At 39.6% G+C, this 22,261-nt stretch overlaps 1 protein-coding gene across 5 annotated transcripts in view; it reads left to right on the top strand.

Annotated features, from left to right (window-relative positions):
- Pex23 (peroxin 23) overlaps positions 1-22,261 on the top strand; it is a 986,852-nt gene that overhangs the window by 231,661 nt on the left and 732,930 nt on the right. For all 5 annotated transcript variants that reach the window (XM_067142270.2, XM_067142269.2, XM_067142271.2 and 2 more), the window contains one exon: positions 21,965-22,145. In XM_067142270.2, the coding sequence (XP_066998371.2) occupies positions 21,965-22,145 (181 nt within the window). The remainder of the gene's footprint in view (positions 1-21,964; positions 22,146-22,261) is intronic.

Raw genomic sequence — 22,261 nt, 5'->3', positions numbered from 1 at the left:
GTCGGTGTGACATAAATATTATTATTCGTATGTGTCATAAATGAGAGTGATTAGGTACATTTTCTTGTAACCATTTTTATGTTTTTTTAGTTTAAGATTTTAAATTTAATGGTCAGTTCGCATTGTAACTGTAGATATGTAGGCTATGCCCTTTTATCCTGACCTTTTTACACGTAGAATGTGGTGGAATATATGTGATGAAATCCAAAAATTAAAAAATCTTCCTATTTTTGGTTTCTAAAAGTTGGCAGGTATGTACTAAGTTAGTTGTACTTTGTTCCTTGGAAATGATAAAATATGCTAGGCCTACATATTACCTTTAAACAGTTTTTATATATATATACATTTCTGTGGACACTATGTCAAATACACCAGCCTCATGTCTGTAGTTTTACTGGTGTGTAAAGAAATCATGTGGGACAAAGTTCTAACATCTTGGCATCTCCAAAAGCTGTAAAAGTAGATAGATATAAAACAAATATTATTGTTGTTGTTGTTGTTGTTGTTATTATTATTATTATTATTATTATTATTATTATTATTATTATTATTATTTTTGATTCGTTGTGCCCAGCTGTGGAGCGTGTTTGAACTTATTTTGCACAATGTTTCTTCTTCTTTTCTTCCCAATATCTCTTCATTTTTTCACTGTGTTCCTTTCTGCGTGTTTCTGTCCAGCTTGTATTTTTTCTTGTTGGTTTCTCTGCAAATTCATGTTTGTTTACTAAGCTTCTAAATCTCATTCTATCTTGAATGGTTTCGTCCTCAATACCCATTTCTTGTAGATCTTCATGAATTTCTGCTAAACAATTGTTGCGGATTTTCAGGGTTAGAGTTAGATTTAGAATTTTCTTTGTCAGCCTGTTGTTATTCATTCTGTGTAGGTGTCCATAGAATTTTAGTTGTCTCTTTCTGATGGTATCTGTGATTTTTTTCTGTGAATTGAAAAATTTCGTGTGGTTTCTTTTTCATCCAAATTCCATTTTCAAACTTTGGTCCTAGGATTTTTCTGAGAATTTTCCTCTCTTGTTTCCATTTGTGACCTGCCGCCAATGATCGGTGTTTCAGATGCATAAAGTGCCTCTGGTTTGATGACTGTATTGTAGTGTCGTAATTTTGCATTTTTTGATATGCTCAAAACACCTTTGATGGTTCGTGTTTGTGGATTACTGTAGTCACGTCCTAGTTCGAGAACCATGGGCAACGGCTGAGTTGCCTAGTAAGTGGTCCTGGGAGTCGGGATACCAGTTGCTATGGAATGGGAGTGGGTGTCTCGGACATATTCTGAGTCATGGCTCTCCTTGTGCTCAGGCGGCTAGGACTATACAATTCACCGGTGGTCCATAACCCGTTAGAGGAGAGATCCTCGCTTGGACTATGTGCAAGTAGGGCAGCATCCTGCTTCATGAATTTACCGAGCTCAGAACACTTCAAACAAGCCTCGGACCTATGGGAGTAATGGAGTCCCACTCCCATTTGACAGGCGAGGGACTCCTTGGAAACAACTTGGCGAACGAAATGGAATTCGATGGGGAGCTATCAATATTAATGGGGCTTATGGAAGAAAGAAAGTAGAACTGGTTGTGTTAGCAAAGAGGATGCATCTGGATGTGCTAGGTGTAAGTGATATTCGGGTAAGGGGAGATAATGAGGAGGAGATAGGAGATTATAAAGTATACTTGACGGGTGTTAGAAAGGGAAGGGCAGAGTCTGGGGTAGGGCTCTTTATCAGGAATACCATTGCACGCAACATAGTTTCTGTTAGGCATGTAAATGAGCGAATGATGTGGGTAGATTTGTCAGTTGGAGGAATTAGGACAAGAATTGTGTCCGTGTATTCACCATGTGAGGGTGCAGATGAGGATGAAGTTGACAAGTTTTATGAAGCATTGAGTGACATCGTGGTCAGGGTCAACAGCAAGGATAGAATTGTGCTAATGGGCGATTTCAATGCAAAAGTTGGGAATAGAACTGAAGGATACGAAAGGGTGATTGGTAAATGTGGGGAAGATATGGTAGCTAATGGCAATGGGAAGCGTTTGCTGGACTTCTGTGCTAGTATGGGTTTAGCTGTTACGAATATATTCTTCAAGCATAAGGCTATTCACCGCTACAAATGGGAGGCTAGGGGTACCTGATCCATAATAGACTATATCTTAACAGACTTTGAATTCAGGAAATCTGTTAGGAATGTACGAGTTTTCAGGGATTTTTTGATGATACAGACCACTATCTGATCTGTAGTGAACTAAGTATCTCTAGGCCTAGGGTAGAGAAAGTGAAATCTGTCTGCAAACGAATAAGGGTAGAAAGTCTCCAGGACGAGGAAATTAGACAGAAGTACATGGATATGACTAGTGAGAAGTTTCGAACAGTAGACAGTAAGCAGGTTCAGGATATAGAAAGTGAATGGGTGGCATACAGGGATGCTGTAGTAGAAACAGCAAGGGAATGCCTAGGAACAACTGTGTGTAAAGATGGGAAAAGGCGAACATCTTGGTGGAATGATGAAGTGAGAGCAGCCTGTAAACGTAAAAAGAAGGCTTATCAGAAATGGCTCCAAACAAGGGCTGAGGCAGACAGGGATTTGTACGTAGATGAAAGAAACAGAGCGAAACAAATAGTTGTTGAATCCAAAAAGAAGTCATGGGAAGATTTTGGTAATAACCTGGAAAGGCTAGGTCAAGCAGCAGGGAAACCTTTCTGGACAGTAATAAAGAATCTTAGGAAGGGAGGGAAAAAGGAAATGAACAGTGTTTTGAGTAATTCAGGTCAACTCATAATAGATCCCAGGGAATCACTGGAGAGGTGGAGGGAATATTTTGAACATCTTCTCAATGTAAAAGGAAATCATTCTTGTGGTGTTGTGAACCACCAAGCTCATGGGGAGGAGGAAAAGGATGTTGGTAAAATTATGCTTGAAGTGGAAAGGATAGTAAATAAACTCTGTCATAAGGCAGCAGGAATAGATGAAATTAGACCTGAAATGGTGAAGTATAGTGGGAAGGTAGGGATGAAATGGCTTCATCGAGTAGTAAAATTAGCATGGAGTGTTGGTAAGGTACCTTCAGATTGGACAAAAGCAGTAATTGCACCTATCTATAAGCAATGGAACAGGAAGGATTGCAACAACTATCGAGGTATCTCATTGATTAGTATACCAGGCAAAGTATTCACTGACATCTTGGAAGGGAGGGTGCGATCAGTCGTTGAGAGGAAGTTGGATGAAAACCAGTGTGGTTTCAGACCACAGAGAGGCTGTCAGGATCAGATTTTCAGTATGCTCCAGGTAATTGAAAAATGCTACGAGAGGAATAGGCAGTTGTGTTTATGTTTCTTAGATCTAGAGAAAGCATATGACAGGGTACTGAGGGAAAAGATGTTTGCCATACTGGGGGACTATGGAATTAAAGGTAGATTATTAAAATCAATCAAAGGCATTTATGTTGACAATTGGGCTTCAGTGAGAATTGATGGTAGAATGAGTTCTTGGTTCAGGGTACTTACAGGAGTTAGACAATGCTGTAATCTTTCACCTTTGCTGTTCGTAGTTTACATGGATCATCTGCTGAAAGGTATAAAATGACAGGGAGGGATTCAGTTAGGTGGAAATGTAGCAAGCAGTTTGGCCTATGCTGACGACTTGGTCTTATTGGCAGACTGTGCCGAAAGCCTGCAGTCTAATATCTTGGAACTTGAAAATAGGTGCAATGAGTATGGTATGAAAATTAGCCTCTCGATGACAAAATTGATGTCAGTAGGTAAGAAATTCAACAGAATTGAATGTCAGATTGGTGATACAAAGCTAGAACAGGTCGATAATTTCAAGTATTTAGGTCGTGTGTTCTCCCAGGATGGTAATATAGTGAGATTGAATCAAGGTGTAGTAAAGCTAATGCAGTGAGATCGCAGTTGCGATCAGCAGTATTCTGTAAGAAGGAAGTCAGCTCCCAGACGAAACTATCTTTACATCGGTCTGTTTTCAGACTAACTTTGCTTTATGGGAGCGAAAGCTGGGTGGACTCAGGATATCTTATTCGTAAGTTAGAAGTAACGGACATGAAAGTAGCGAGAATGATTGCTGGTACAAACAGTTGGGAACAATGGCAGGAGGGTACTCAGAATGAGGAGATAAAGGCTAATTTAGGAATGAACTGGATGGATGAAGCTGTACGTATAAACCGGCTTTGGTGGTGGGGTCATGTGAGGCGAATGGAGGAGGATAGGTTACCCAGGAGAATAATGGACTCTGTTATGGAGGGTAAGAGAAGTAGAGGGAGACCAAGACGACGATGATTAGAGTCGGTTTCTGATGATTTAAAGATAAGAGGTATGGAACTAAATGAGGCCACAACACTAGTTGCAAATCGAGGATTGTGGCGACGTTTAGTAAATTCTCAGAGGCTTGCAGACTGAACGCTGAAAGGCATAACAGTCTATTATGATTATGTATGTATGTATGTATGTATGTATGTATGTGTGTATGTATGTATGTTGATGGACATCTTTTGTTGTATCTTTTCCATGTGATTTTGTAAGCCCTTTGCAGTTTAGCAGTTCTTTCTTTGTTAACTTCCTGATTTAACCCTGCTGGCTGAATAATTTCACCTAGATGCTTGAATTTGTCTACTTGGGAAATTATTCCGCACTTGGTGATTAATGGTTGATTGTCGAATCTTGATTTAGTTCCTTCCATAAACTGCATCTTTTCATATGAAATTTGAAGTCCGGTTTTTGCAGCTATTTCATTCAATTTTTCTATGGATTGGATTGCTTCTTGTCTGTTGTTCGAAAGGATCGCAAGGTCATCTGCGAAAGCTAGGCAGTCAAGGTGAATTTTGTCTTTAAGAAGTCTGCCAATGTTTATGGCTTTAGTTTCTTTTCTCCATTCACAAATCACTTTTTCCAAAACTAAATTGAATAGTAGTGGGGATAGTCCATCTCCCTGTCGGACACCAGTTCTGATTTCGAACGGTTCAGAAATTTCTCCCAATAACTCAACTTTTGATGTTGTGTTGGTCAGAGTTTGTTTAATCAATTCCCTCGTTTTCCTGTCGACTTGAAATTCCTCTAGTATGTTGAACAGGGTCTGCCGATCTGTGGAATCATACGCTTTTTTGAAGTTAACAAAGGTGATTACTGTTTGTTTGGTTTTGCGAATCTGTAGTATGGTTTTTAGGTGTAGGATTTGTTCTGCGGAGGATCTCCCTTTTCGGAATCCAGCCTGATAATCTCCGATCAGGTGGTCTGTTTGTTTCTCTAATCTATTAAGTAGAGCTTTAGAGAAGATTTTATATACGAGTGAGAGGAGAGAAATTCCTCTGTAGTTATTAATATCTGATTTGTCTCCTTTCTTGTGAAGTTGGTGAATCAATGCACATTTCCAATCCTCCGGAATTTCTTCAGAAAACCAGATGTCCTGTAAGATTTTTTGAATACCCTGGGCCAGTTTGTCGCCACCAATTTTCAACATTTCAGCGATTATTCCATCTTCTCCTGGTGCTTTGTTGTCTTTTAAATCTCTGATTATTTGTTTGACTTCTTGTAATGTGGGGGGTTCTGAATCTGGATTAGGTGTTGGTTTTTCATAGGTGAATTGTTCTTTCGGAGATTCACAGTATAAAGAGTTCCTTAAATTGGTTTGCTAGGAGTTCACAATTTCCCTTATTACTTGTTTCCAAAGTCCCATCTGTACGTTTGAAACAGAGACTAGGTGCCTGGTAATTGGATAATTCTTCTCTGAATGTTCTGTAGAAGATCCGTGTATTGTTATTCTTAAAATCATCTATTTCTGCCAGTCTGTTTTGATCATATTTTCGTTTTTCAGATCTGATGATTTTTGAGGTTTGTTTCTGTGTTTTGAAGAATTCATCACGATTTTGATCAGTTTTATGGGAACTCCAGTTTAGCCAGGACCTAATTCTGACTTCTATGGCCATGTCACAGGTGTCATTCCACCACCTGTGTTTGCGTTTCCTTGGGGGGTTGCTGATGTTTCGTGAAGCTTTCAAGAGTGTGTCCTTGAGTTCTAGCCAGTATGAAGGAGCATCGTTGGAGATATTCGCAAGGAAATTGTATGAGTTCTGTCTCAGAAATTCAGGGTCGATTCTTGGGTTTCTGATTGTTTTGGTTTTCTTCCTGTTGGGTTGAAACTTTACTTTAACAAGAGATAGGTGGTGGTCGGAGTCAATAATTCCCTTTTTGACTTTAACGTTCATAATTTCTTTTTGTTTTTTCTTGGAAATAGCCACATGGTCTAGTTGAAATTCTCCTAAATGCATGTTCGGGGATCTCCATGTCATTTTCTTTTGTGGAAGTGCCAGGAAGTGGGTTGACATCAATTTTAAATAAGGCACTATGTACCACCCCATTGTCTTTAATTGTCAAGAATTGGAAACCGAAACAGAAGATAGAGAGGGAGAGACACAGAGGGAAACAAGAAGCTTCTCATTCACAAATGAAAATATTTTCACAGAAATCCAACTGCTTCAGCAAGGAAAAGCAGCAGGAAGTGATCAAATTACTGGGGAGGTATTAAATACAATGGGGTGGTACATAGTGCCTTATTTAAAATTTCTCTTTGACTATGTCATAAATAATAGTGTAATACCAAAGGAATGGAAAGAATCTATAATAATACCAATTTATAAAGGAAAGGATGATAAAAGGAAACCAGAGAACTACAGACCAATCAGCCTGACCAGTATAGTTTGTAAAATACTGGAGAGTTTAATAGCAAAGTACATCAGAGGGATATGTGATGGAATGATAAAAATTGGTTCATCAGGAGCCAGTATGGATTTAGAAAGAAATTTTCTTGTGAGGCACAACTGGTGGGATTTCAGCAGGACATATCAGATCAATTGGATTCAGGAGGTCAGTTAGATTGCATAGCCATAGATCTTTCCAAAGCCTTTGATAGAGTGGAACATGGAATATTATTAAAGAAATTGGAGGGAATAGGATTGGACGTAAGGGTTACACGTTGGATAAAAACATTTCTAAATTCAGGGGTTCAGAGAGTCAAAGTAGGAAATAAAGTATCTCAGGAAGAGAAAGTTTGGAAGAGAATTGCACCGGGAAGTATAATCGGTCTGTTACTTTTCTTAATATACGCAAATGATTTAGGGAACAATGTAACATCAAAAATAAGATTGTATGCAGATGACATAATTGTTTATAGGGAAATAAACAACATTGAGGATTGTTCAGAATTACAAAGGGACCTTGAAAGTATCCAACAATGGGTTGAAGAAAATAATATGAAGGTTAATGGAGGCAAATCAACTGTTACAACTTTTACAAACAGGAGCTTTAAAACTGAATTTGAATATACTTTGGATGAGGTAGTTATCCCAAAAGATGGCAAGTGCAAATACTTAGGTGTGAGATTTGAAAGTAATTTGCACTGGAAGGGTCATGTTGATGACATTGTTGGGAAAGCATACAGATCGTTACATGTCATAATGAGGCTACTTAAAGGATGCAACAAAGAATTAAAAGAAAAAAGTTACTTAAGTATGGTTCGTCCATTATTGGAATATGCAAACAGTGTTTGGGATCCTCACCAAGAATACCTAATAAAAGAAATAGATATTGTGCAGAGGAAAGCAGCAAGATTTGTAACAGGGGATTTCAGGAGAAAGAGTAGTGTATCAGAAATGTTAAAGGAACTTGGTTGGGGAACTTTAAGTAAGAGAAGGGAGAAAACTAGACTTACAGGATTATATAGAGCCTATACAAGAGAAGAAGCATGGGGAGAAATCCGTGAGAGGCTTCAGTTGGAAAATAATTATATCGGCAGGACTGACCACAAATATAAAATTAGAAGGAATTTTAGCAGAAGCGATTGGGGTAAATTTTCATTCATTGGGAAGGGTGTGAAGGAGTGGAACAGTTTACCAGGGGTAGTGTTTGATCCTTTTCCAAAATCTGTACAGATATTCAAGAATAGAATAAACAGCAACAGAGAAAATAAATGAAATGTTAGAATGCATTTGACCAGTGCAGGTTATTGTAAATAAAAAAATGTGTGAATAAATTAATTCCATCCCCTGGTCTAAGGAGTTTGGACAGCCAAAGTAAGGGACTGCCTGTAGGGGTGAAGTACAGTGGGGACTTCGAGGGCCCTGGGACCGCTACGGTAGCTGTGAAGGCCCTTCAGGAACTCTGAAAAGTGGTGGCAAAAGGGGCTCTGGTTAAGACGTAGCAGGTCGTTATGCTACTTAGGTTCCAGAACGGGTAAAAATAAAAGTAAATAAGTAAATAAATGCAATGTAAATATTAATCTTATACCAGTTGTATAGTACCATTTGAAGTAATTCCACATACTGTATATCAGTTGACTATATTTGTAAGTAGTACAGGAGAAGTAGAATTTTGTAAACAATATAAATTTTTTAAGGATGAGCTATGTGTTTAATAGAAAACATTGTTAGTGTAAATTGTATAATATTGTATTATAGGAAAATTTTCTTCTCTTGTTAATTTAATATTTAGTGCTTGACAATAATGTATTTTAGTGTACCATTTGCCACCGAGGTAGACACCTCATTTGCAAATAAAGAGATTTTGATTTTGATTTGATTTGAAGTTCACATTTCCATACCTTCTAACACTAATAGCCTCCCTAGCCATTACGTTCCAGACGACCAAAACTAATTGACATAATCTTTTTCTGCCGGTTACAGATCGTAATACAGACAATCCAATTTTTTACAAGTCTTTTAAACACCACACAGTAGACTTCATTCATCAACAAGCCGCACCTTTCCACCTAATAAGAGACAAGTGATGGGAAGCAACCAGATGCTGTTCTAAGAAGACAAACATTTTACAAACAACTCAACAGGAGCATTTTACCAAGTTTTCAGTAGCAAGTGATTTTATTGAAAAACTCACAAGATACTGTATATGGTGAACCTAAGACTTTTTAGCCCATCCCCTTCCCAACCCCCCCACCTACTTGCGTTCTACTAACATCTGCTTTTTAATGTTTTTTAATGTTTAATGTAAATCACGATATCATTTTTAAGCTATTTTTACCTAAGCTAATTGTAAACAGCTGATAATGAATGCAATGGATTCGAAACATGTTCTGTGATTATTTTTAATGTCTTTTTAAATAGCCTAAGGTTAAATAAAAGAGAAAGTATCGATTAGGTGAAACCTTTTTCTTCATTAATTAATTGGATTACATTATCGATACGGACATGAAGTGGATAGTCTGTAACAGATCTAAGATTACGATTGACCCGCTCAGCCAGAGATGGTTGAGGATAATACGCCGACATAGTTACATGTGATATACTGTAGACAGGTCAAAACAGAATTTGTGGAATAAGTTGGATGTGAATACTTTAGCATTATCGGAAACTATATATTGACCAGGACCAAAAGAAGCAAATATGGTATTTAAACAAGAAATAGTGGACTGAGCGGTTGCCAGCTTAGTCGGTAATAACCAGGAAAATCTTGTGAAACCATCTCCACACACTAGAATGAATTTGTTGGCGTTCCCCTTTGATTGGGGGAAGGGACTGACGTAGTCTATATAGAGGCGTTCCATGGGGCGCAAGGCTTGATGAGAAGATAATAGACCTAGCTTAGTGGACAAGGTGGGTTTACTAAGCAAACAAGATTTACAAGCCTTTACCTCATGAATTTCATCGTCCATACCTTTCCAAATAAACATCTATTGGATCTTTTCTCAAGTTTTGGAGATGCCTAAATGCCCCCCTAATGGGGTCTCATGATAGTATTTGAAGATCATAGGTACAAGCACGGCTGGAACCACTACTTTCATCTTCTGATCATGCCTCGACAGGCAACACAAAACCTCCTTCCTCAATACATAAGGGACGACATGTTCCCCAGAAGAAAGGGTTTCCATAATAGGGGCCAGCGCAGGATCTTCACGTTGATATTTTTCAATATCCCTGAACAACATGGGGGCATCAGTTAGAATGGCATTAATACCCAAAGGTATGGGCGTGGGAAGAGAAGAACTATCATCCTGTTCGGCGGTCACCACATCATGTGAAAACATGCGGCTTAGTCCATCTGCAACAACATTTTCGGATCCTCTGATATGCCTAACATCAAATTGGAAGGCAGAAATCCTGATGGCCCAACAGGCTATACAACCAGTACGACGCAGCCTAGCTAAGACCCAACTTCAGGCTTGGTTATCGGTTTCTAGGTCGAACTTAATATGCTCCAGATAGTCAGAACTTCTCAAGTTCATAGATGGAATATTTGGCCTCTTGAGTCGATAATGTCCGAGTTCAGTTTCTTGAAGAAGCACCGCAGCCACCGCCGCCGACGAGGTGTCGGTTTGAACGATGAATTTCTTCGAGAAATCAGGCATAGCAAGGACAGGGGCGTTGCAAAGAGCTAATTTCAGGTCTTCAAAAGCGGCTTGTTGAGACGGCCCCCACTCAAATTTGACGCCTTTCCTACGGAGTATGTTCAAGGGCGCCGCTCTGTTCGCGAAGTTGGGAATAAATTTCCTGAAGAAATTCACCATGCCGATGAACCTGGCAATACCTCTGATGTCCTTAGGAGGTTTGAAATCACGGATGGCCTGTGTTCTAGATCGATCGAAACACCATCGGGTGACACAATATGCCCTAGGAATGACATGGAAGTTTTAGCAAAAGCTGCCTTAGATAACTTCACAGTCAACCCTGCCTTACGAAGGCGATTAAGGATCTCTTTTAGATGATCAGGGTGTTCTTCAAAGGTCTCAGAAAATACGACGACATCATCCAGATAATGGTACAAGTATTTAAATTTGATGTCGGAGAAAACCCTATCTAGCAGTCTCGTGAGCACAGCTGCCCCTGTGGGGAGCCCGAAAGGCACGTGGTTGTACTCATACAAGTTCCAATCCGTGGCAAAAGCTGTTAGATGTTTCGATTCTTCAGCTAGAGGGATCCGGTTGTACGCCTGGTTAAGGTCTAAGATGGTGAAGAACTTAGCTTTCCAAAACCATGAAAAACAAGAGTGAAGGTTGGGAAGAGGCACCGATTGTAACACCACCTTCCGATTTAACGCCCTATAGTCAATCACAGGCCTGAAGCCACCTTGGGGTTTCGGCACCAGGAAGATGGGTGGCCGAATAATCCCGTCCTTTAGCATCTGATCAATAATCTCCTTGAGAGCCTTCATTTTAGGAGGAGATAGCCTATAAGGTGGAAACCTCACTGGATTGAATCCGTAAGCTCAATCTTGTATTCAATAAGGTCAGTAACACCAAGACTATCGGAAAATACATCCGGAAATGATGGACAAACGAACTTACGAATACTATCAGCCTGCTCCTCAGGTAGACGTCTAAGGTCTAACAACATCTCATCCTGGGTAGGCGAAACAGATGAACATGACACAGAATTACACTTAAGCAAAGGAATTTTACAGTTATTAGCAAATTTGAAAGTGTTCGACTTGCTCTGAATATCAAGCACTAGACCGGTATGAGACGTGAAGTCTGCTCCTAATATTATGGGGCAAGACAAGTGCTTAGCTACAAACAATTTTACTTTCCAGGTGAATATAGAAATGCAAATTTTGGCGAAGATGGAACCTAAAATTTCTAATGGAGAGGAATTAGCCGAAACGCATTGCACCGGAGATGAACAATAATCAGAAAACTTACAGACAGACTTTAATTTGGACTACCACTCAGCCGAAATTATAGAACACACTCCCAGAGTCTAATAGAGCCATGACCGGTTCATTGTTCAACTCAATTTTGAGAAAAGGTACAAGTGCGGGGGCCTCTGCTGCAATCCTGAGGCATTCTTTAGGACCATCATATGATACGTTAGAAGAACTCTTATCCTTACCCGAGCTTTCGCTGGGTTTATTGGGGGCTGAGCCTTCGAAAAATGACCCTGGTGACTCAGCCGATGACGCTAGTCACTTTTGATTATTCAAGTTTTTGGAGGTTATGCCAGAAGTTGAGCAGGAGGGGGTGCTGTTGGCATTTGGGCAATTTTTGGTGATATGAGTAAAAGAGCCGCACTTGAAACATCCTTGCGATGACCCTGCCCCATTCTTTGTCCCGCTGGATTTAATCAAAGGGCACTTGTTACGCAGATGATCTGTCGATCCACAAGCATAGCATTTGCGGGTGGTGAAAGTTCGGCAAGGTTGAGGCCGAAAGTTACTCGAAGACGGAGGGGGCTCCTTAGCGACTCGTAAGTTTCGGCATACCTAACTCACTCGGCTGAGACCGCCATAGCCTCTAATTCAGCAAAGGTTTGGGGACGCGATGCGAAACACAGATGTGACCTATAGGCTGGGGAAATGCCTTCAACAATGGTCTGCACGATTTGAACTTCAGGGAAATGTAGAGCGAATACCCTTGTGTAAAACTTAATGTCCTGAATGAAGTCTGCGAGATTTTCATCCAGTCGCTGTACTCTGTAATAGTACTTTTGAATTAAGGAAGACATGGCTCGTGCCAGAATGAAATTAGCCAGCAGATGTGCATGGAAGTCTTCTATAGAAGATTGTTCAGCTATGGCTCTGAGTATTTTGTCCGAGAGGACACCTATGGAATAAGGATAAATAATTTGAAGAATTTGAGAAGGAGAGAGAGAAAACACTAGAGCGTGATCTTGAAATTCAACTAAGAATCTTAAAAATGAAATGACATTAGCAGAATTAATAGGAAACTTAGAAATTACCCTAAGCAACATAGCCAAAGGATAAGGCAAACTACTGAACCCAGGTGACATAATTGATAACGGCCTAGGGGGTGAAAAAGCTTCAGACACAGCATCATTTAAAAAGAATGGTGGAATGGATGTACGATGATCAGGCTCATTTCCTAATGGGGCAGATGTTTGTTGCGCTGCTACAGATTTTCTGCTTTCTTTGCCCTTGGAAGAATCCTCACTTACGATGTTTACCACAGTGGGTTGGTCGGTTTTGGGAGCAGCTGCCCCAGTTAACAATTGACTAACTTTATTGGACATTTTTGATAGATGATCAACTAAATTACTCGCCTCCTTAGCATGATATTCCTTTAATTTTAGAGACAATAGATCGCTCACCCTGTTGTAAAAATGGAACAATCTTGCCTGCACTTAAGTTGATTAGGAGATGGATCACTTACTTAAAAAAAGCTAACTACAGAGGCTAACTCAGTGGTGTTATCAGTGATAGTGGAGAGAGCCTCATCAATTTCCTTCTCTCCCAAAGTGGGGATACAAATTGGTAATTCAAGGGATTTCTTAAGTTTGGTAGTACCTGCCGCAACCGTGCCTCCAGATTGAACATTCCTGATAAGTAATTCATAAATTAATTCCTCCTTGCGCAAGTAGCTGGGATGGAGGACTTTGCGAGAGCCAGACATGATGAAAGAAAATTTACCAATTTAGAAAATTTCCATTGACCGAGAAAATTGTTAGAATACAAATCGAATCCTATGTTCAGCCGTCAAAAGGGGCTTAATTGAGACCCATTCAACCACACTCTGCTACCACTTGATATGGGGATACCCGTGGAGCAGAAAGAGGTTAAAGAAGGTGCTGGGGTGAATGGGTCTAACTACAATGTCCAGAATTGAATTTTAAACTTTAAAAGGTTATATTTCTTTTCCAAAACAAACTTAACAACATAGGTACAAAAGCAATCTTGAAACAAGAGTAGGAAAGTCCAAGATTCGTGGTTTTTACAAATTCTGGGATTCAAGCCCCTAATTTTACAATTTTACAAAGGAAGAGTTATAATTTAGTGAGGGGCAGAAATCCCCTAATTCAAAGAGCACTTGCTCCCAAAATTACAACATCCAGCCTTCAGGAGGCATTCATTAATCTTCAACAAATTTTGAAAAAGAGCAAATAGTTGCTCAGTTTTCCACGCCTACTCAAGGCAACATCAACTTACAATTTCTGGCCTCTCAAGGCACAAATTACAATTGGAAAATGATTATACAGGGGTATTTAATAACCAACCTACTGGGCCTTCATGGAACAAGAATAACAGTTAAATAAATGGCCCGAACACAAAATGAATGGAGGCGAATACTTGCACTCCTAGATATGAACACTAAAAACCTAAAGGGCACTAGGCCGATGAAACAGGGGCTATTCCCAACCTATGGAGGTGACTCGTATAAGGATTACATTAACCAATTACAGAATGGAAAATAGTTATGAAATGTAGTCACCTCAAACCAAGATGAAGGGGAGCTCGAGAGGGTACAACACTCTCTATTCCCGATTTACAGTTAAAGATTTATGAAGGCTTTTACATTAGCCAGCAGAAAGTTACATTTTTAGTAAAGCAGGTTACATAGTTAACAATTCGGACCTTTCCCTCGGGTTAAACTGCGGAGTTAGCAAGAAAGAAAGAAAGATGTTATGCGGCCATTACCTTGTTGATGTATTGCCGACCGATGAAAGGGGCCGCCCGCCTCCTGCTTTGACACACACTTAGTAAGATGACGACCATTTGGCCAAGAGACGTGAAAAGCCACAGTTTATAAACCCCTTAGGGAAGGTTCGAGATCATTCATGAATAATCAAGACACACCCACAGAATTTTATTGGCAGATTTCAAAAGTACCCCTCAGAATTGGAGAAGAAGCCTGTGATAGGTGGAAAATTAATTACAGAAATTAGTGATTGGTTGGACTCAAAACTGGTGGAAAGAAAAGTTAAATATTGCCAACCCAAAAATAAATGAACATCAATCAGTAAAAAAAAACTTATGAATACAAAACTTCTTTGAATCGAAAGTTCTTTCCCTTCACACCAGGGTGCATGAACGTAGTTTTTAGTGGTGTCCTCTGCGGAAGAATGTCCAAATTTCTTGATGAATGTCAAACAAAACAAATAGAAATTCACACAGGTTAGGAAACTGCACAAAAACAAATTTACATCATATTTCTGTGGTGACATCTTCTGAGTAAAGTACCAAGTTGGTATAGTTTCAGTTTCACTGTTTTGCCAATAGGGGAGTTCATTTAGGCGCTAGTTTTAAATGCGCGGCATTGAGGTGTACCTCCCGGTACAATTATTATTATTATTATTATTATTATTATTATTATTATTATTATTATTATTATTATTATTATTATTATTATTATTATAGCTTCAGTTCTCCAATTTTGAGTAATGTTCTGATATTTTAAGTTCCTATGAATTGCTTGTATTTCAGTTTGAGAGATTTGGGAAACTCCAACACATTCCCGCATGCTGTTCTCAGTCCCCCATAATCCGATGAATGAGAACTAGGGCCTGGTGTAGAAGCCTTGTTAGCTGTTCGTTCCATAATGCTAATCAGTTGAAGATTATGGGGAGATAAACTGTAGTCAGTCTCATTGCTACTAAAGTTTTGAGCCCTAGAGTTGTTTAAGATGTATTCTGGCTGTTGATTTGTTTTTGGTAGTAATTTTTATGACCGTACGTCTTCCCTGACGTCAACCCTCCTCCTTTATCCGGGCTTGGGACCGGCAACAACAGTTAATGAGCTACTCAATCCAACCATTGACTGTTGCAGACAGATAGAATAATTCAAGATAGAATAAAATTCAGAATCTTAATTCACAAACACAAATTTTCTATAAAACCCATCCAACTAAATACAGGACGCGCTCTCTAGTTGGGGACAATGAATCAAGAATAATATAAATATATAAATTATTATTATTATTATTATTATTATTATTATTATTATTGAAGATTCATTAAATGTAACAATTGGCTTTACTTCGCACAGACCAGACACAGATAAGTCTTATGGTGTCGATGGAATAGGATGTGGCTACGAGTGGGAAGGAAGCAGCCGTGGCCTTAAACTACGGCACCAGCATTTGCCTCGTGTGAAAATGGGAAACCATATTCAGATCTGCTGACAGTGAGATTCGAACCCACTCTCTCCCGGATGCAAGCTCACAGCTGCGTGCCCCTAACCACACGGCCAACTCTCCTGGTATTCATTAAATGGGAGAGACCTGCATCTCATAAGACCATTAGTGGTGAGAGTGATGTTGACTGCTACTGCTTTCTGCTTAGCCATCCTTTTAGCTCATGTGTTTCTATGCATAAGTTTGTGGGTTAAAATCCCAGTACAATCAGTTAAGGTGAGCTCGAGCATATAAGGAATACACACAGTCAGATCACTTATTCAATCATACCTATGTAACTTCCCAGTGTTGTCATACTTCTGCTTCAGTTTCGATCTTGGAAGAATGGTGTTTGTGTAGGTGGTTTGTTTCAAGTATATCGGGTGGTCCACTAGCCCGTCATAATTTTTCATTGCAGGCAACCCATTTAGCACAGGTATTTCTTAAGGTCAGTATTGCATTGTTTGCCATACATAGAGTGTACCTTTCAAAGGAAAATGGGCTATATGCAATATTCGTGATGAGGTTAAAGCATGCCGTTACAATGCGTCTGCTTGTAATACGATGAAGTCAATAAGCTGTGCCACGTAATCTGGTATAGTAGAATTTCAAATGAACCCCTGAAACCATGAATCAGAGATATAAAAATGATATTATATTGCAAGGGGGATGGACACTCAAAGTACGTTTCCTAAGAACCAAGCATGGCTGAAGTTTCACGGTGGTGGTCACCCATCAGGGCTGACAGCATTGTAAATGTTCACAGCTTTCTTGTATATAGGTAAGGCGCAGCGGGCCTCATCACTGTAAACCCAAATTCCAGTTAGCTACCTCTTGGTTGATACAGAGCTGAAGACAGTTTAGCACGTTAAAACATCTGTGGTGAAATGGATCTGCAATCCTCTATGATGAGCTATCGAAGGTGAACAAGATTTATCGGCTCCTATACATACACTATTTGTTTTATATTCTCCCACTGGGCCAGGTCCCCTTACTATCCATGTTCAAGGATAATTAGCTTGGAGATGGTTCCTGAGTGGGGTGGAGCTCTGTCGTGTTGAAACCACGTGCTCAAGCATTAGCACATGTTCCAACAACTGTGGAAGTTCATGTTGGAGAAAAATGAAAGTAGTTTGCTCCCATCAGATGGCCATCAATGATGTGGTCTAGTGAGGTGATAATCCAAGATTCTACACCTTATATTTACTCCGCATTGTACTTGAAAATCTTCCTGTTGTACCCAATGAGGATTATCCACACTCCACCAGTTCGTGTTGTGGCAATTAATGGTTCCATTGTGGAATCCGAATTTGTTCAAAAATAGGGTTATCAGCTGAATGCTACTCTAGCTTTGAAGTCGTGAACATGGAGCTTCTGGTGTAATGCAACATAGTATGCATCACATTCTTTGATGTGTAGTGTTCACATAACAGATGTCCTGCTGATGTTGGTGACTTATGGAAGTGCCCATGCACTACGGAGATATTTCTTAAACCTTTAAGATATTCTCTAACTCTCAAGTATATCAGCTCATAGATGTCACATCGAGCATCTGGACATTGTGCTTTCTAGATTAAAGAAAGCAGGGTTGACAATGGAGATTTCAAAAGTAAAGCTTGCTCAAAAACAAATCCTCTTCCTTGGATTTTAAGTGTTGGAGAAGGGTGTCAAAATCGACAAAGATAAAGTAAAACCCATTATGAACTTTCCTTGTCCCAAAAATGTTAAGGAAATTGGAAGATTTCTCGGAATGACTGATTTCTATTGTAAATTCATTCCAAATTTTGCATGCATTTCTGCTCCCCTAAACTTGTTGAAAAAGAAGAAACAAATATCACTGGGCATTGAACAGAATGAGGCATTTGAAAATTTAAACTTATGTTTACCTTTGCCTCCAATCCTTAAGACTCCCTGATTTTAGAAAGAAATTTGTCTTAACTACTGACTCATCACAAACAGCAGTTGCTGCTGTATTGTCTCAGGTTTATGATGGTCTCCATTGCCTGTTGCATAACCCAGTCAAAAATTTTCTCTTGCACTGTGAAAAATCGAATCATTAATGAACAAGGGGAGTGTTTATGCGAAGATCAGCAGAAGGCAGAATTATTCAGTCAGCAGTATGGAAAAATTGTTGGTTACAAGAAATATGTCTAGAGAGAAGAGGCGACTAATACTAACGAAGTATCGAAATTTACCTCCAATAACAAAGACATATACAAGAAGATACAAAAGTTGAAAACTAGAAAAGCAGCTGGAATTGATAAGATTTCAGGGGATATACTAAAGACAATGGGTTGGGATGTAGTAACCATATCTGAAGTAGTATTTGATTACTGTTTGCATGAAGGAACTATACCAAATGAATGGAGAGTTGCTATAGTAACCCCCTGTGTAAGGAAAGGGCAATAAAAATTGAGCCAAAAATTAAAGGCCAGTCAGTTTAACATGAGTTACATGTATGCTTTTGAAAAGCATTGTTTCTGATTATATTGGTCATGTTTGCAAAATTAATAACTGGTTCAATAGAAGACAGTTCGGGTTTAGGAAAGGTTATTCCACTGAAGCTCAACTTGTAGGATGCCAGCAAGAAATAGCAGATATCCTAGATTCAGGAGGTCAAAAGGACTGTGTCGCAGTTGACCTATTTAAGGCATTTGACAGGGTAGATCATGCGAGACTACTTGCAAAAATGCGTGCAGTTGGACTAGACAAAAGTGTGACTGAATGGGTGGCCATTTTTCTAGATAATAGAACTCAGAGAATTAGAGTAGGTGATCCTGTAACCATTAAGAGGGGAATTTCTCAAGGACCTTTAAGTTTTCTTGTATATATATATAAATGATATGAGTAAGAACTGGAATCACAGGTAAAGCTTTTTGCAGATTTTATACTGTGAAGAGTAATAAATAAGTTACAAGATTGTGAGAAACTGCAAAAAGACCTCAACAGCAGGCAATGGTATGATGATAAACGGGGTTTAAAAGTCGGGCTTAATTACTACATTACTGTGTTGATAGGGTAAGATCCTTATGGGGATCACTGTAAGTACCTAGGTGTTAGTATGAGGAAAGGTCTTCATTGGGGTAATCACATAAATTGTATTGTAAATAAAGGGTACAGATCTCTGCACATGATTATGAGGGTATTTAGGGGTTGTAGTAAGAATGTAAAGGAGAGGGTGTATAGGTCTCTGGTAAAACACCAGCTAGAGTATGGTTCTAGTGTATGGGACCCTCACCAGGATTACTTGATTGTAGAATCGAAAAATCCAAAGCAAAGCAGCTCAATTTGTTCTGGTTGATTTCCGACAAAAGAGTTGAGTTACAAAAATGTTTCAAAGTTTGGGCTGGAAAGAAAGCAGACAAGCTGCTCGACTAAGTGGTATATTAAGAACATCAATTTAGTTCACTAGTCCACCTCACTTTATTCTTGAATTATTTACCCATAATTTGTCTTCTTTTGAAGACCACCTCAATAAAATATTTAATGAAGACACTAATGTCACAAGTCCTTTCAAGGATGTTTAAAACATTTTTGTCTGTACAAGCAGCTTTGTTGTAGTTCTGTTCTACCACTTTCTTGGAATAATTTTAAAATAACATGTTAAAAAGACATTATAATATAATCCTCCTTTATAAAAATGTTGATTGAAGCTTGGTTTAGCTCAGTATACAGATTGTTGAGCTGTACCTTCGGAGTGGGAGAAAAATGGCACCTTGTCAGCTCTTGTTTAATCAACAGTAGAGCGCTGAAGCTTTCAAGTGACAAGGTCTGGAAAGAAAGAGAATATCGTGGTGGGTTTGAACGTTCAAAAATAAAAGGAAATGTTTTTGCTAAAAAATATGGAAACTTACCCAATTTATTATGTTCCTTCCTATGGCTGGTTGCCTTCTGAGCCTAGCTCCGGTCTGTTCCTCACTACTCTACAGCATGTATCGTACTTGTTTCCTTGCTGTGGGGGGAGGGGGAGAAGCGCTGTGGGTAGGGGAAGGTGAAACTGTTCTGCCTATATGTAGATTGGTAGGGAGGGGTGTTTGCTTCTGTGAAGGTAACTTCAAACTGGTGATCTTTCCTGATGTTAAAAACGACTGTATTCATTCATATAACTGATTCTTATTCCCTTTTTACGTATCTAGTATTCTTATGGTTATTACAGCTGTATATACGAGGGGGGGATCAGATATAAATGGGATTTTATTTTTTATTTAAATTAATTTATTGAAAAACACAAGGCAATTACTATTTATTTTTTCACATAGTTTCCTGCTTTGGAAATGCATTTGTCCCAGTGTATGGGCAGCTTTTTGAAGCCCTCATCGTAAAAAGAACAGGGTCGTGTTACCAGCCAGTTGCGCACGAAGTCTTCCACACTCTTGTCATCTCCAAATCGTTGCCCTTGTAGAGGTTCTTTAAGCGGTCCAAACAAATTGAAATTGCAGGGCGATAAGTCCTGGCTGTAAGAGGATGATCAAATGTAGGCCTGTGTATCTCCTGTAGCTTGGAGACAGTTAGAGCTGCCGTATGGGAACACACTTCGCGGAACAGTAGGTCGTTTGTGATGATTGCCTGATGGCTCCCATAACTGGTTCTGACTTGTTCTGCAATTTCTAATACTCTCGCTCATCGATCGTCGTCAGTAATGTCTTTAACCACACAAATGTTTTCGTCTGTAATGCTGGTCTGAGGACGGCGATCGTGTTGCTGATTTTCAACACGTTCTCGTCCTTTCTTGAACTTTTTATGCCAGGTGAATACACGTGTCCTGTGCAGTCAATCTCTGGCAAATTTCTGCCGCTGTAACTCTTTCACGAGCAAGAAACTTTATAATGCTCCGGCATTGTAAGCGTTACTGACGAAACGGCACGCTCTCCCCACTCCTAGGGGTCTCGCCTAAGCATAGCAAAAGCACGGGGCCAGTCCTACCAGCTGTTGATGTTCAGGCACAAAAATTCCGTTTATATTTGATATATTGAAATATAGCGCCACATAAGGACAGTGGCTGGTCGATGTGAGAAGAAAGGAGGAGGAAACAATGACACAAGGATGTGTGGCACATGAGATGATGCTGGGAAGCAGAGAGCCATGTCCTCTTTCTGTTGTTCCCATTTTCCTTAACTTTTTGTTGTACTGTATTTATCCTATTTTGTGATTTGTCATTTGTGTGTTCCTTTTCATTACTTAAATTTACTGTCATGTTATGCATCTTTGTAGTATACGTACATCTGTGTGGTAAGTGAAACCAAGAGGTGTAGTATGTGATGGAGACAGGTAAAGATCTTCCTCGATTTCTGTTCTACCCCCTGTGGTTGGAGGACGCAGATGAATACGCACCTACGGTATCCCCTGCCTGTCGTAAGAGGTGACTAAAAGGGGCAACCAAGGGATGATTGTATTAGAACCATGAAACTACTTGTGATTAGTACCATCACGCGGGGAGCACCACGGGTCACCTTTACTTGTGAGTGGTCCCACTATGTTAGGTACACGATAGGTTTGTGATTAGTAGCAGCAGACTGTGGTTCACTGTGGGTTTCCAGTACCCATGATTAGTACCATTGTGAAAAACACCACGGGTCTGGGCGTTGCCTGTGATTAGTACCGCTATATAAGCGACACCGTGGGTCTGCGTTGCCTGTGTGACGTACAATACTAGTGAATAGTACCATAATGTCAGGAACACCGTGAGTCTATGCTACTTTTGATTAGTACCGCAACATGACAATTACCTTGGTTCTACTTTACCAGCGATAAGTATTGTTATGAGGGGCCATAGACGTGGATTTTTGACCCCTTTAGACAACAAGCATCTTCGATTCAGGATTGTGATACTATTTTTTATGATAGTTTCTGTGTCAGATCCACTTATTGTTTTAAATGCACGTCCATCCATTGATTCTTAATCGCATTTTTTATTCTTGTCAGTGGATGGTTTTGAACTTTTAAATTGTCATTACATTTCTTACCATTAGGGGCTGATGACCTAGATGTTAGGCCCCTTTAAACAATAGCATCATCATCATCATCATCATCAATTTCTGTTAGGACTGAAATTGATGAGAATTTCTTTGCAGTCTAAGCGCTTTATATTGATGTGTGTTGCAGGTAATGTTTCGCACAGGTGTCAGCACGACATCGCCAGAAGGATTGAGATGGACTGTGGTTTCCGTTCCACCAGGCTGTGAAGTGAATCAGATAAGCGTCTCGCCAACTGGTCTGGTATGGGCTGTTCTTTGGAGTGGACGTGCTCTAGTCAGGATGGGAGTCACTAGAGACAGCCCTACTGGTAAGTGGCGTGTGCCCGGCCCTTACTTCTACGAGCGAGGTCTGGCTTGCCTGCAGACTAGTTTGCGTACTCTCCTCAATTAATACAATGCTCCCTACACTGTTCCCACTTACAGA

The sequence above is a fragment of the Anabrus simplex genome, chromosome 2 (genome assembly GCF_040414725.1).
Source record: "Anabrus simplex isolate iqAnaSimp1 chromosome 2, ASM4041472v1, whole genome shotgun sequence".
Classification (NCBI taxonomy): Eukaryota; Metazoa; Arthropoda; class Insecta; order Orthoptera; family Tettigoniidae; genus Anabrus; species Anabrus simplex.
The sequence above is the reverse complement of the archived record's forward strand: the minus strand, read 5'-3'. Positions and strand labels throughout refer to the sequence as shown.